At 52.3% G+C, this 15,390-nt stretch overlaps 1 protein-coding gene across 1 annotated transcript in view; it reads right to left on the bottom strand.

Moving 5' to 3' along the window:
* Nucleotides 1–15,390, bottom strand: part of TG (thyroglobulin) — a 254,110-nt gene that overhangs the window by 30,845 nt on the left and 207,875 nt on the right. The window contains exons 42-43 of the mRNA XM_042973584.1: nucleotides 6,071–6,235; nucleotides 4,872–5,039 (exon numbers count right to left, since the gene is read on the bottom strand). Of these exons, the coding sequence (XP_042829518.1) occupies nucleotides 4,872–5,039; nucleotides 6,071–6,235 (333 nt within the window). The remainder of the gene's footprint in view (nucleotides 1–4,871; nucleotides 5,040–6,070; nucleotides 6,236–15,390) is intronic.

The following is a 15,390-nucleotide window of genomic DNA, read 5'->3' as shown; positions in this document are numbered from 1 at the left end:
GGTGGTGAGCAAAGCACCCCATTGGGAGCCAAAGGATCTGCAGTGGAGACCCGGCTTTGCCCATGACTCATGTGATGATCTCTGGAAGCCGCTTCCTCGACGAAATGGTGTTAAATACCAGTTCGTGGGCATCTACCTCCCAAGGTCATGGCTGGGCTACTGCAAGAATGCAGGTGAAAGTGCAAAGCCGTCTGCACCTCACAGCCCTGGTGCCAGCCGTGTTTGTGTGCACACGAGTACCCACCACCCTCGGCCGGTGAGAAGCCCTTGGAGGGAAGACCCGGCTTTTCCCGGCCGGAACAGGAAGAGGACGACTCTGGAGTTAGATCTGGATTTGCGTTCTGCTCTCTCTGAGCCGCGTTCTTGTCTGAATAAATAATAGATAATGGATGATAATCCCTGCTTCATAGGGTTGTTTGAGGATGAACTATTTCCTTGAAGGCTCCTAGGTTAGATTCTGGCACACAGTGGGGTCTCCCCACTGGTGTCCTTTCGATCTAATCAAGAGTCGTTGAGCCCTTACTGTGGACCACTTTCCTAGGCACTGGAGATAAAGCAGAAAGCAAAACAGATAAAGTCTCAGTGCTCGTGGGCCTCGCAGTCTAGTTGAGGAAGAAATACAGTAGATAAACGAATATTTAACACGTCAAGGGGTGTGAATGGGGAAGATGGGGCGGGGGGCAGGATAAGGAAGAGAGAGAGAATGTTAGGGATACGGTTGCCCTTTCCACCTGAGGAGTCAAGCAAGTTCTCTGAAGAAGCAGACCCTGAAGGAGGTGAGGCGATGAGTTATCTGGAGAACCTTCTGGAAGAGGGAACAGCCAGTGTCAAAACACTAAGATGGGAGCGTGCTTGGCATAGCTGGGGAACACCAAAGCCGTCAGTTGGGATTAAGCGGAGAGAGCAAGGCGGGTAGCAGGAGGTGGGGTCACAGAGTGAATAGGGGTCTGCATCGGGTGGTGGTCTTTCAAGGACTATGACTTCCTCTGCAGGAGCTGAGGCCACCGGAGCGCTTTGAGTAGGAGGTGGGGGTGACAGGATCGGACCTAGTGTGAAGGGATAGCTCTGGCCACTGTGGTCCTCATAGACCGCAGGGGGTGCAGGGAGCCGGTTGGGGGGCTGTTACGAAAGTCCTGGAGAAGGATGGTGGCATGGCTCAGGGTGGTGGCAGAAGAGACAGTGAGAGGTGGCTGGATCCTGGACGCACTTGGAAGATAGAGCCAACCAGATTTGCGGACAGAATGCCGGCAGGGTGGAGGAGAGCCGAGTGAAGGGGACCTTTAGCCTGCAGCCCGGCACACAGAAGCAGGATCGCTGTTCTGTGAGATGAATTCAGCAGGAGACCATGCACGTTGGGGCGGGACGCAGGGGAGTCGGCAGCTCCTTCTGGGTGTGTTAGGAGCTGGGAGTTGTAAGACGTGTAAGTGACGATGGCAAATAGACTGTGAGCCAGACCAGTCTAGGGCCCCAGGGAGAAGCCCAGGCTGGGGGTGTAAGGCAGGGCTGGAGGCACACGTTCAGGAGACAGCAGCACGTAATGGCATCGGAAGAGAGACGCTAGCTTCAACTCCGACCGTCACTATGTCCTGCTCTCTCTCGGTTCCCTGCATCAGCACCCGGATGGGTTCCCGGCAGGACCAGGCTCACAAGATCACAAGATCAGGGGCTGCGCTAGCACATGTTCAGAGGAGAATGATCGGAGAAGGGAAGTAAGAGAGGGAGGCTCTAACCAGGAGTAAATGTGCCCAGGGCGGCACTGGCCCAGGATGGGGGTTTGGGTAACAGCCGTGGAACAGGGCCGGCCGCTGCTCCGCCATGCCCTCGGAGCGCCTTCCCTATTCTGGTGCCCAGGCTCAAGGGCACACTTTCCCAGCCACGTCCTGGTCTGGGCTGTGAGCTCCCGTCAGCAGACACAACCTTTCTTTGGGCGTGCGCCCAGGAAACATCTTCTTGAAAGCCTCAGAGGGAAAGTCAATGAGAGGATGGAAAACGCATTGTTGAGGAGGGACCCCAGCCCTCTGGATCCAGGCTCCCGGCTGGGTGGGTGGGGGGCTCAGATTTTCAGGAAAGAGCCGGGAAACTCTCCGACATGCTACAAGAGAGCACCAGGGAAGACCAAGGTGGCCACGTGGCCACATAACCCTCTTACAATGGGCTGGCATAATCAGATAATACAGATCAGGGCTGCCCTCTGGGCCACCACAGCCCCAAATTCGTAAGAGCCCGCAGCCCCCAGGTCGTGGAGGCTTTTCCACTCCGAGTGGAGGGGTCCCAGGACCTGCACCCCCCTATCTAGGGTGATCCCCAGGCTCCTGGGAGTATAAAAGTAGCCCTTCCTCTCTCTAAAGTCAGAGATGGCTGGCATAAATTGTCAGCACGCAGTCCAAAGAATCAGAGCTGTGTGCATATTGTCTCTCCGGCACAAAGATTCCCACATCCCCGCAGGGCAACATAAATTGAGGGGTTGCATGGAAAAGGGGCCAGGCCAGTGGCCATTTCTGTCCACTGTGCCCATGCCACAGGGCATCGTCTCCAGTGCGGTGCACCCCGGTGGCGCAGCACGAATCTAAAAACACTCATTTCTTTCCCATGCTTTAAATTTGTTACGTTTCCACGAATCTTTTGCAGCAATGCCGCATATTAGTACAGGAGCACGCCTGTGCATAATTTCTACTAAAATGATTCCACTTACTACTTTTGAACTAACGAGGGGCTAGATCAGAAGTCATCCAAAGACCCGCGACTTGAGAGAAGAAAGGCTGGGGCCAGTGGTGGAGAAGGGGCACCTTGTCAGGGCTTCCTGAGTGTTAGTCTGGTTCAATAATTAAGTTGCAGCCCCTTGAAATAAGGGCCGTGTTATACGCGGGTGCTCAGCAGAAAGATATAGAAATGGACGCAGAAATGGATCAGAAATGTAAAAGTTCTTTCTCAACTGGACAGAAGCTAACAGTGACTAAGTGCTACACACACACACACACACACACACACACAGTACTCTCTCCATCTACACACATACCTCTATATACACATATTATTCACATTATATGTAGCATATATACATATATACATATAATATATGCATATGTGTGTAGTAATATTAGTATTATTTAAAATTTTTTTAATGTTTATATCTTTTGAGACAGAGAGAGAGAGAGAGAGAGAGAGAGAGCAGGGGAGGGGCAGAGAGAGAGGCAGAGGAGAATTCCAAGCAGGCTCCACACTGCCAGCGCAGAGCCCGAAGTGGGCTTGAACTCACGAACCACGAGACAAACTCATGACCTGAGCTGAAATCTCGGACGCTGAACCGACTGAGTCCCCCAGGGGCCCCAAGTAATATTAAATTCATAATATTCTTGTTCACACTGCCATCTCTTCTGAGATAGCCAATGTTCGTGCTTGCTGTAGGTAGAACTTTCCACCCTATAATCCTTTCAGGAAGAAACATAAAACTACGCGCATTTACGTATTTACAGATGCGTACATGCTGGCTGTTTTAAAAAAATACGGACGCTACCTTAATTTCACGTTGCTCCCCAATACGTTTTGTTTTCCACTTAACGGCACATCACACGTATCCCATCACACGTCTCCCTCAAGTCAGGAGAGATGTATCCGGTCCGTCCCTCCCACCTCCCGCGTCATAGTTTACAGTTTGTGTGCAGCTCAACTCAGGCCACCATTGCTCCGTTAATGCACATTTGGGTTGATTCCAACGTTTCGCCACAATAATTAACGCCCTGATAAATACTCTTGTATGTATATATCAGGTCAGAGTGGTGTTTTTACTGCTGTGAGACAGATTCCCCTGAGTGAGACATATTACCGGAGGGAACAGAATAATCCGAGGCAATGCAGGACGCCATTAGGCTGCATGAATGATTTTTTTTTTTTTAAATTCCAGTTACGCCGCCTCATATTCAATGGAGCCAGACAGTGCCCCGTGTTGAGTGCCTCTTCTCACTGTGTTTCTTTTGCACTCGGCAGTCACCATCCCGGGCTTGGCAGCCTAAAGGGTGCGTCAAGAGTGGCTTGACGAGGCCGGCCAGAGGAGAGCCTACCCGGCCTCTTTCAGGGCCGGCCACTTCGTGGGGAGGGCACCTGGTCAGAGCAGGAAGTGAGTGTTCAAAGAGACAGAAGACTGGGGCGCCTGGGTGGCTCAATGGGTTAAGCGCCTGACTCCTGGTTTCGGCTCAGGTCATGATCTCATGGTTTGTGAGTTCGAGCCCCGCATCGGGCTCTGTGATGACAGTGCAGGGCTTACTTGGGATTCTCTCTCTCTCCCTTTCTCTCTGCCCCTCCCCTGCTCACACTCTCTCTCTCTGTCTCACAAAATAAATAAATAAACTTAAAAAAAAAAAAAGGGACAGAAGACCTCACAACTGTCTCTCACTTTGCTGTGTCTCCAAGCAGCCATACGAAGCGGCCTTTGCCAGGTGCAGGGTATGACCCCGCCCAGCTTCCCCAGGTAAGAAAACCCATATGGTGTTTGGGCTGCCTTGCCAGGATAGCAGAGGGACAAGCATCCCTCATGGAGCAGGGGCACCCACAGCCTGGAAGCCCGAAGCTCACAAGCTCCTCGGTCAGCCTCTGCTCGCTGCTTCCCGGGGCGATTTGCTCACAGATGGGGTTTTGGATGTGGAGGCGAAGACGTCTGTGTTGCTCACAACCTTGCAAGTGTCTTAGGTCCAAAACGACTCCACCCATTACCATGTCCCACGGTCCTTTTGCAGCCTGTGCCCACAGCAGTTTTTTAGCGATTGGTTTGTAAATGAGCAAGTAAGTCCATGACTCTGGGCCCCCGGTCAGGCTTTAAGGACCAGAGTCACTGGGGCACAGTCTTTAGGGGACCTCTGAGGCTCTGCCCCGCCTACCTTCACGGCTTTCGCTCTGTTGATGAGCCCGTCATCTTGAGAACTCCCAATTAGCAGATCGACCTTCGTCCGCGGAGACCTCTGCAGTGCCCTGGCTGGAGCCTCGCGGAGGTACTGGCCGTCAACCACAGGACCCCAGTAGTGGAAAGGGCCACTCACGGCCAGGAGCTACATTGGGTGCAAAGGGAGGCCATTATGTGTATGGATTTTATCCTTTCTTTAAAAAAAATGGTTCTAGAAGAATCAGTTGCATTGCTTCACTTGGTCGGGTTTTAACCATAATGGATGCTGACGCTGGCTATCCGTCCGGGGCCTTGTGGGGAAATTGGAGGAAAATGACAAGAACAACAGGTAGGAAGGACACTGGGCCACAGCCAACAGGAAGGCAAGTATCGCTCTGAGCGATGGGTGGTCCGCAGGGAGCTGTCCAGGGTTTCCGTGCCGCGGTGAGGACGGATCCACAGGGAGGAATGGGCAAGCCTGAGCCCGTAGGTGTGTGTGAGGGAGGCAGGACACCGACTGAGGGATGGGCGGTGGCCAGAGACAGGACCCAAAAGGGAAATTCATCAGCTCTAGCCGCTGTCTCACTAGCCCACGCCTGGGGGAGCTGGGGGTCAGACCTGCTCCGGGTCGGTGGGTCCGGGCCCAAAGCTGAAGGAATCAAGCCCTTGGCTGAGATGACAACAGAGCTTCCTGCTACTGTCCCCTTCATCAATGTCAGGGACAGCCCGAGACTGTGGGCTGGAAGCAGGGTCTTCTGAGTCTGGAAAGGGGAGCGCACAGCTGTCCTATCTAAGAGGATGGGCTGGCCCCGATCCACTGCAGCTGTGACCACAATGCTTAATCCGTGTGGCTGTCACCTGACACCGTGCCACCACGGTCCCGGCACAGGTGAGACCCTTCGCACGTGTCACTTCATTTTATCTTCCCAGTGTATAAGGCCCCTATTGTATTTTGTATTTATATCTTACAGATTAAATCCAATGTGCAGCCAGTTCTGTCCACCTTCCGTGCCCATGTTTGGTCCATCACATACTGGGCCCGGGCACGGTGCTGGGGTCAGGAATGTGCATTCCAGTTCCGGCTGGTCATCAACCTACCGCGTGGCCTTGGGTGGGTCAGGTGTCCCTTCTAGGCCTGGTTTTCCACTTGTAAAAGATTAGAGAGTGTCCCTCCCCAATGTGCATGCAGGTGCCCACCTTGGTCTGGGCGTCATTAAGGACACTAGCAGGCTTCTGGCGGAGGCAGGACACCATGTCTTGGATGGATGAGGGGGGGCAGCCGACCTCCTCTGCCAAAGCAGCTGCCTGCTGCCGAGCCCTCTCCTGGCTGATGACAGCAGCTGGGGAGAACGCGGAGCCACCCTGGAAGAGAAGGCAGACTCAGGACACGTAGTCTAGATGTTCTCCTTCCCACCCCAGCTCGGCCCGAGACCTCAGGGCCACATCAGGGCTCTGTATCTTTCATCCACACTTGGAAGTCCCAGGACCTTTCCCATGGATGTCCACAGGCATTTGGGAGGTCAGGACGGATCAATATCGTATCAACATGCTGTGTGATCACGAATGAATGTCTCTCCGGGCCTCAGTTTCCTCACCTGTGAAGTGCGGGCGCTGGACAGAGTGATCCACTGAGTAAATTTGTATATTAAGGCCGAGGGCCAATGGTGGTTGAACAAGGACAAGGACCAGAACTGTCCTGTGCGAAGAGAACTGTGGGGCCACGCCCTGCCCCACCTCCCAGGTCTCCTTAAATAGCATGTTTCCTGGCTCAGTGAAGATAGAATTAGACTTTGAAATAGATGCCCACCTAGAAGGTGATGGAAACGCAGTCACTGTACAAGTGAATCGTGCCTGCAGAGTTTGTGCAAATCTGTCAGATGCCGGCTTGCTGGGAACATTTCCCTTCTAGGAACACGGCTGGTGGCAATGGCAGGAGGTCCATCCGCCCTGCCTGGACTGTTGGTGGGACCGGTCATCCGCCCAGGGCGGAAGAGGTGGGCTGAGTGCCTCGACTGGGGTGCAGCCCCAGGGCCCTTCGTCTGCAGTCGAGCACTCTGATTCTTAAGAGCTTCCCCCGCTTTATCTCGTGAATCCTCATAAGAGCTAGTAAGTTAGCTGCTGTTATTGTCCCCCTTGTCACAGATATGAAAACAGAGAAACAGGGAAATTCAGGAACTTGCCTAAAGCCACAAATGCTGTCAGGGGCTGAGCCAGCCCGTGGATCCAGGCAGCTGGGCTCCAGAGTTTGTTAGGCTCCGGGACCCCAGGCAGAGAGTTTCCAGTTCCCTGACCCAGCTCTGTACTGAGGGGCCTGGGCCGGACGGTACCACGTACTGGCTGCCTCCAGCCGCCTGCCAGGTACCAACCCTCCTGGGAACTCTGTGTGCCCGTCTCACGCAACCTCTGCAACACTAATACGAGGTAGGTACGACCGGCAGTCCCATTTTGCAGGTTAGCAAACTGAGGCTCCAAGAGGAAAGGGAAATTCTCATTCACTGAGCACCTAATATGTACCAGGAACCGGGAGCTTGGCAACGAAAACTAATAAGATAGCTAACATTTACTAAGTATTTGCTGAATTTCGGGTAGAGTTGTGAGCACTTCATACATATTAACTGATTAAATCCTCTCCACAACCCCCAGAGGTAAAGGTTATTTACCCCTCTGTCTCAGAGAGGGGGAAATCCAGGCACAGGAAGGCTCAGGATCTTGCCCAACATCACGCAGCTGGTGACCGGCAGAGCTAAGACCCCAGTCCAAGCAGTCCGCCTTGGCCATGCTCTAACCCCCACCCCCTACATTAGGCCGCACCTGTTTTTATATCCAGAACAAGATGCTGTGTTCTTGAGTCGAACCACACGTACCCTCTCACTCCAACGTAAAGACAACACTGATCTGGCTGACTCCATAGAATACGTTTCCATTCTAGACCCTACCCTGGGCTAAAACGTCAGAAACAAAAATCAGCAGAAATGCAGAAATGGGTATACCGAGGCCGCCGCTGTCACTGGGTCTCTGAGAGGATGAATAAAGTAGTGCAGAGGAAGGCCTTCTGGAAGCTGGACAGCAAGGTGTCCGTGTGCACCTGAGTCATTGGTGCTGTTCGCCCTTGTGTAAAACAGACAATAGATAGATGCCCAGAGGGGAGGAGACCCATCCTCCGGAGATCCCTGCTGGACACAGTACCTGAAATAACAGAGCGTGTTCCAGAACCGCCCCCAGGAGGTCCCAGGCGTCTCTATGTCTCACAGTCAGGACTGAAGGTCATGGGCAGAGCATGGGCATGGCAATGAGGCCAGGCCATCCCTCGGGTAGGGCTGGCAGCTGAGGGCAGCACTGGGTGGGGCAGACACCCAGAGGGCGGGGAGAGGGCCGGGGGCCGGGACTGGTTCTGGCCGCCAGGAGGGTTGAGGCTCCGCGTCTCAGAAGCCAAATGCGGTCTGACGCAGCTGAACACGGTCCCCAGCCTGCTGCCGACTCCACATGGTGACTTCACAAGTCACCCAGCACCTCTCCCTCCCGAGTACCTTGGCCGCGGTGGTATCGGCACCACGTGCGCCCCCCGAGGGTGAGATGTCCAAGAATCAGAAGGGCGAACCCTGGTGGAGTGTGTGCCCGTGCGCGATGGAATGTTCCTCGTGTGTCCTCAGCATTTTACGCATATTAGTTGGTGCCTCACCACCATCGCATGAGGCGGATGATATTATCGTCTCCTTTTATGGATGAGGGGCGCGGGACGCAGAGAGGCAAACGACTTGGTCAGGGTTACAGGACTGGGTGGAGACAGATGTGGAATCTAAATGCAGGCAGTCAGGCTCCGTGGCCAAGCCTTCAGCCACCCGGTCAGCCTTTCACATACACCTGGCAGCTTCTTGATGAAAGGTGGAGACATTACTACTCTACTTAGTTGTCCAGACCAAGGAGGAACCTTGTGGCCAGAGTCAGGGGTGAGGCCAATTTCAACCCCAGCCCAGAGAGACGAAAGCCTGTAGGGTGTGGATCCTGTCGGCAGCAACGTACCCTGGTCCCTGGGAGCCCTTTCGGACAGCTCCGGGTCGCTCAGAATGGGGCTGGCTGCTTGGTCCCCGCACTCAAGATAGGGAGGGGTCCTCTGCATTGGTTTTCTGTCTTCAACCCATTTAGGGAAGCTCAGAGGCTCTTGTCATCAGTGGGGTTTGCTACGAAACACACAAAGCAAGCTTCCTGCACCACTAATCTCCAGCCAGCAGCTTGCTCTGAGTTTCAGCATCGGTGACACACAGAGTCCGAACGCCTGAGCTCGTGGTGAGAATAAGTAGCCATGAAAGTCAAACAACCGGGCAGCCCAGAGCCAGAACTCAACCACGGTGATAATACATAAGGGTCCAGATGACTTAGCCCACGGGTTTATCTCTTCAATGACGAGGGGTCCAGCTTTTCGGAGAGCCACCGGATCTGATTTGTCTTAAGAGAACACACACACACACACACACACACACACACACACACACACACGCTCGAGGTATAAAAGGTCAAAGACCCATGTTCTTTTTTTTTTTTTTTAATGTTCATTTGTCTTTCAGAGAGAGAGACAGAGTGTGAGTGGGGGCGGGGCAGAGAGAGAGGGGGCGACACAGAATCCAAAGCAGGCTGCAGGCTTCAAGCTCCCGGCACAGAGCCCGACGCGGGGCTTGAATCCACAAACCGTGGGGTCGTGACCTGAGCCGAAATCAGGTGCCCAACTGACTGAGCCACCCAGGAGCCCCACAGTCCCGTGTTCTAAGTTGCACATTGAGCTGGTAATCTGCTGGCTGCTGAGGTGGGGCCGCTGAGCCCAGCTTCACCCGCAGGTAGGCCGTGAGGACACAGAACTCAGGGTGGGGGCCTCGAATGTTTTCAGCACCGTGTGCAACTATAAAAAGCCAGGGCCCCCGATACTGTCAGGAAGTGGTTAGAGGCGTGGGTTACAGCAATGCTGCGTGATGGCTTAGAGAACTTTCCTCTCCCTCGAGTGTGTCGACCTCATTGATCTTGCTGAAGGAGATGTCTTTCTTCATGGAAAATCACTGGTTAAGCAAGTCAACGGCCGGCTCAGCCCTTGCTTTAAAGCATCCGGTTGGAGCAGGGCATGGCGTGCAGAGCTGCACGAAGAACAAGGGCTTTGGGGACAGAGCCAGGGACACCGCCCGGGCCTGTCTAGAGTCCGCAGACCAGGCCGTCAGTCCCGCCTGAACCTGGCAGAAGAAATCAGGTTCACACGTCGGCCCTGGTAACTGCTGATGAAGTGGCTCAGGGCAAATGACTGGCATCTGGGGGCCTTGATTTCCTCATCTGAATGGGAATGACAAGCCACACTCTAAGGGTCACTAAGGACATGCTGAAGACGGTGGGTGACCTCCGCGTGGTGAATGGTGCAGTTAGCACCGTGAGGGCTGGAGGAGCCCTTGTAGGGTTTGGAGGCAGCAAAGTCTTTGGCCTCTGGGCCCCGGGCCTACGCTTATGTAAGTCTGACCTAGCTATTAAAGGGCAACGAGTTTCTGTTTGGGGTGTGTGTGTGTGTGTGTGTGTGTGTGCATGTGTTTTAACCTTTAAAATAGTGCAGAGCAAAACCACGATCGCTGACCACTGCTTTTTCTCCCTGAAGCCTCTGAACATCATAAGGGACCTTGACCTCCGTCAGCCATTACAGTCATCTCAGACGCAGGACCTGCTCCTGTCCAAGCACACAGATGGAAACACACAGTCACAGACAGAAAGATACATTCACAGTATAGTCACACACAGACACACACACACACAAAGACACATTCACGCATTCTGTCACACCAGACACGCACACACTCGGGAACACGCACGGTCGCGGACAGAAACGCACATATACACACAGACACACACTTGGGTATACACAGACATACAACCACACACACATACACGCCAGACTTTCTTGAAATAGACAGCCACTCTAGGGGAGGGGGGTCAGATGGCAGATGGGTTCAGGGGACTGATTAACCACATGAGCTAGAGAAGAAAGGAAATGGGTCCCAAGTATCCCGGCACCCCCAGAACAGGGTCTGGGACCCAGATAAGTAGGTTTTGAGTTAGTGAGCCAGTGACTATGAGTGAGGGGATGGATGGATGGATGGATGGATGGGTGGATGCATGGATGCAGGGACGGATAGATGGATGGATGGACAGATGGATGGATGGATGGACAAATGGGCAGATGGATGGATGGATGGATGGATGGATGGATGGATGGATGGGTAAATGGATGGGTGGATGGATGGATGGACAGACGGATGGATGGATGGATAGACGGATGGATGGATGGATGGATGGATAGACAGATGGACGGATGGATGGATGGATGGATAGACGGATGGACGGATGGACAAATGGGCAGATGGATGGATGGATGGATGGATGGATGGATGGATGGGTAAATGGATGGGTGGGTGGATGGATGGATGGATGGATGGACAGGTGGACAGACGGAAAGATGGATGGGCCTATTTTTTCTCCTGAGTGAAAAGGAGCATTTGCATCGAGGCGTTATGAGGAGTAAATTTGAGAGGAATCCAGCCCAAGCAAGAGACCAATTTCAGAGGGTGGTCAACCATAGCTTATAGGACAGCGATGGAGAGTCAGGAAAGGCTCTTGCCCAGGGGATTGCAGAGAGCCTTTTAGGAATGCCACCGAATCATTTGTCTTTGCAGCCTTGGCGCCGAAAACGGTGCACAGCACTCCGCAGGCTCTCAGTAAACTACTGGGCACCAGAGCCTCCCGAAGACGCACTCCTGACGGCAGAGGTTGGGATGGCTAGTCCTTCGCCCCCGGAGTCTAACACGGAGCGTGTGCGCTGGAGGCCTCCCCTAGACATGGATCCAGCAGGATGGGACTGGAATGAATGGCCGGATGGTTGGCTGGCAGGCTGAGCGGGATGACAGGGAGAGAGCGGCGCTGAGGCGGGGAGCCCACCAGGGTCACAGGGTGTGAAGAGATAGCAGGAGGCATGAGCCAGGTGTCACTTCAACTGCTTGGCACCAGCTCCCCTCCTGGGAAGGGGCTCGACACAGAAGCCACCAGAATGGTGCAGACAGATGAACTGGGGGACATTACTGAGCTGCCCAGGCAGCTCCAAGAGCATTCTGGAAGCGAAGGCAGAGGCGGACTTTGCTTAAAGCCTCCATACACGCACATCGGTGCTAGTAGCCTCCCTAATGTTTTCTACACTGAAATCACCTTCTTAATCCCCCAAAAGCACAAGTTTTACTCTAATTTGTAGGACTTGAGTTTGGGCAAAACTTCAAAGGGATTATAATGAACACAACTTCCACACTGACATCCTAGTCTTAGGGCGTAAGAGCACATCTCTCCCTCCTCTTTGTCCTCAGGAATCAGCAGGTCTTGGTTTTAGCTGGTGGAAGGAACCCCAGAGAATTTGAACGAGGGAAAAAAACAAGGGTGTATCTTTGGCCTTGCTCACGTCCTTCGAAAATCATCAGCTCCAGTGTTGCTGTTCTCTTGAAGGATCTTAACACTAGATCCTGGTACAAATCCCAGCCTAGGAGGGCGTGTGAACGGAGGCTCAGTGGGGGTCCTTCTTCTTTGGTGAAGAAGTGTGGGTGTGTAGAAAACACTCCACCTGTTTAAGCCTCAGCCCCTCGGCTGTAAAGCACCCGCCTCACACACTTGCCGCAAGGGGTTCGTGAAATGCGCTGGGTACCGAACCGGTGCGGAGAAAATGCCCTACCGGCTCCTGTTACCTCTATTGCCCTTAAGCTCAATTAGCGCGATCAGGGGACAACCACACGTCCACGCTGCATTGCTTAATTCTAATTGCCACTCTTCTTTTTAGTTTTTAAAGTTTGATTATTTATTTTGAGGAAGAGAGAGAATAAGCGGGGGAGAGGGGCAGAGAGAGGGGCGGGGACAGAGGATCGGAAGCAGGTTCCGTGCTGACAGCAGAGAGCCTGACGTGGAGCTCATGAACCCTGAGATCGTGACCCGAGCTGAAGTCAGACGCTTAACCGATTTGGCCACCCAGGAGCCCCAACACTGCCGCTCTTTTTAAACCTTTGAAAACAACTTTCAGTGTACGAAAGTGGGGTAGTCCTTCAGAAATCACGGCTCATTGCAAAAGTCAAAAAGTAGCCTGATTTCTCTGTGGTTCAGGGAACTGAGCAGGAGGCAAGTCTTCCTGTCCGGACGCTTCCTCCCTGTTGTGGGGTATCTGCCGGGCCCTGCTGGGCCTCTCAGCCTCCCCCTGCCTCCATCCTTCTATCTTTAAATTATATAAACTTTTTGGGGCACCTGAGTGGCTCAGTCGGTTAAGCGTCCAAGTTCAGCTCGGGTCATGATCTCACGGTTCGTGGGTCCGAGCCCCGCGTCGGGCTCTGTGCCGACAGCTCAGAGCCGGGAGCCTGCCTCGGATTCTGTGTCTCCCTCCCTCTCTGCCCCTCCCCTGCTCGCACTCTGTCTCTGTCTCTGTCTCTCTCTCAAAAATAAATAAACATTAAAAAAATAAGATAAATTATATAGACTTTCCAAGGGAGGGGGAGGAGAATTGAACCTTTACAGAGCACCTTTTAAAAGCCAGGTCATTCCTGCGCATTTTCTCACGTGATCCCCACGATAACCTTGTAAGTATTACCATCCCCACTTTATAGATGGAGAGACTGAGGCTCAGAGTGGGTAGGTAATTTGTTCAAGGTCTTGGCTTGAAAGTAGCAGAGCCAGAGATTACGAGGCTTGCTGTTTCGCCCTCCACTGCACCATCTACCACTAAAAACAACGCTAACTAAATACAGCACAGACCCTTATTTTCCATGCCACTCATGTGTGGCTGGTGACTGGTGACTCAGAAACAAGGTCTTTGCAGGGGTGTTCAGGACGGTGAAAGCTGGGAAGGTCTGCTTCTCCCATGGAAGGAGTCAGACACAAGAGACACCACTTTGAGTTGCTTTGACACGCATTGACAACTGTACCACATTCTGTGTTATATAGAGCTCTCGCTTACATTGTCTTAAATACCCACAACCACCCTATGAGGCAGAAAGAACCGATATCACTTAAAAGGAAACTACGCTACTTATGTAATCATTCTCTTGTCCATTCCCCACTTATTCAAAAAGAATTGGGGGTCCACTCAAGAGACAGTGTCAAAGAAGTTTAGTAACCTGCTAATACCAGGGGAAAGGGGTAAGAAGTCAGTTGTTTGGTTTTTTTTTAATCCCAAGATGCTGTGGCTTTCCCATGATGCCATGCTGCCTCCATTGATGGCAGAGATCATGAGGAATTCATGGGCATCCTTTGCCCTCTCACCCATTGCCTACTGCCCCCACTAGGGTCTTGACATAGCCCAGCTGTATCAATTCCCAGAATCCCCTATTAATTCAAGGCGAGGGAGTGGCGGATGAGTTTTATTGGCTTTTTGTACCTTTCAGAATATTCTATGTTTGTTTCCAATGAACTTATGTGGTATCTGTAATTAGAAAAAAATTAAATTACATTGAAAATATTAATTCTATACTAAAATATAACGGACTCGCGTCAAGAAGGCGGCACTCATTATCGCTTAACTGCATAAGCCAATCAGTGGGCAAGCGGCATGGCCAAGGCCACCTAAGAACACTTTGCAGGGGCACTGAGGGTGGAACAGAAGGAGGATCCCTGAGGGAGAAGGGAGGCAGGCCTGACTAAGAAGGGTGGTCCCCAAAACCAGCCTCACTGTCATCAAAGCCTTGCCAAAATGCCAAGTCTCTTTGTGCCCTAGAAAAAACCTTTTGGGATGAGCACTGGGTGTTGTATGGAAACCAATTTGACAATAAATTTCATATATTGAAAAAAAAAAGAAAAAAATATCCTAAAGTACAAAAAAAAAAAAAGAAAGAAAGAAAGAAAGAAAAAGCCTGGCGTGCATGGTCCTGTATCCACTGGTGTTACCTTAGTTTATTTAAACACAACTTTTGGAATTTTTTTAATGTTTATTTTTGACAGAGAGAGAGAGAGACAGAGACAGCGACAGAGCATGAGCGGGGGAGGGGCAGAGAGAGGGAGACACAGGATCGGAAGCAGCCTCCAGGCTCCGAGCTGTCAGCACAGAGCCCGACGCGGGGCTCTAACTCACAGACCGCGAGATCATGACCTGAGCTGAAGTCGGATGCTCAACCGACTGAGCCACCCAGGCACCCCAAGAACTTTTGGAAGTTTTAGAGTAAAAATAGCAGCACAAAAAATCCACAATGGGAAATATAGGTGAGCAACACAAAGAAAATTACACGTAATCCTCCCACTAAAGGAACACCACTGTTAAATACTGTCAGTGCGTGTGTGTGTATATGCATGCATGAATACTTCTGTCTATATATGTATATGTAGGAAATAAGTGAGCTCACACCGGTGCTGAACCCGTATTTTTCACCTACGAGTCAACCGTGAATATCATTCTGTCCTGTTGCCTATTCAGTTACGAGACTGTTTCTCAAGCCATTGTGCAATCAGGTACTTTGCTAGGGAGAGTCATAGGAGGGCAGGAA

The sequence above is a fragment of the Panthera tigris genome, chromosome F2 (assembly GCF_018350195.1).
Source record: "Panthera tigris isolate Pti1 chromosome F2, P.tigris_Pti1_mat1.1, whole genome shotgun sequence".
In the NCBI taxonomy this organism is placed as follows: domain Eukaryota; kingdom Metazoa; phylum Chordata; class Mammalia; order Carnivora; family Felidae; genus Panthera; species Panthera tigris.
The sequence above is the reverse complement of the archived record's forward strand: the minus strand, read 5'-3'. Positions and strand labels throughout refer to the sequence as shown.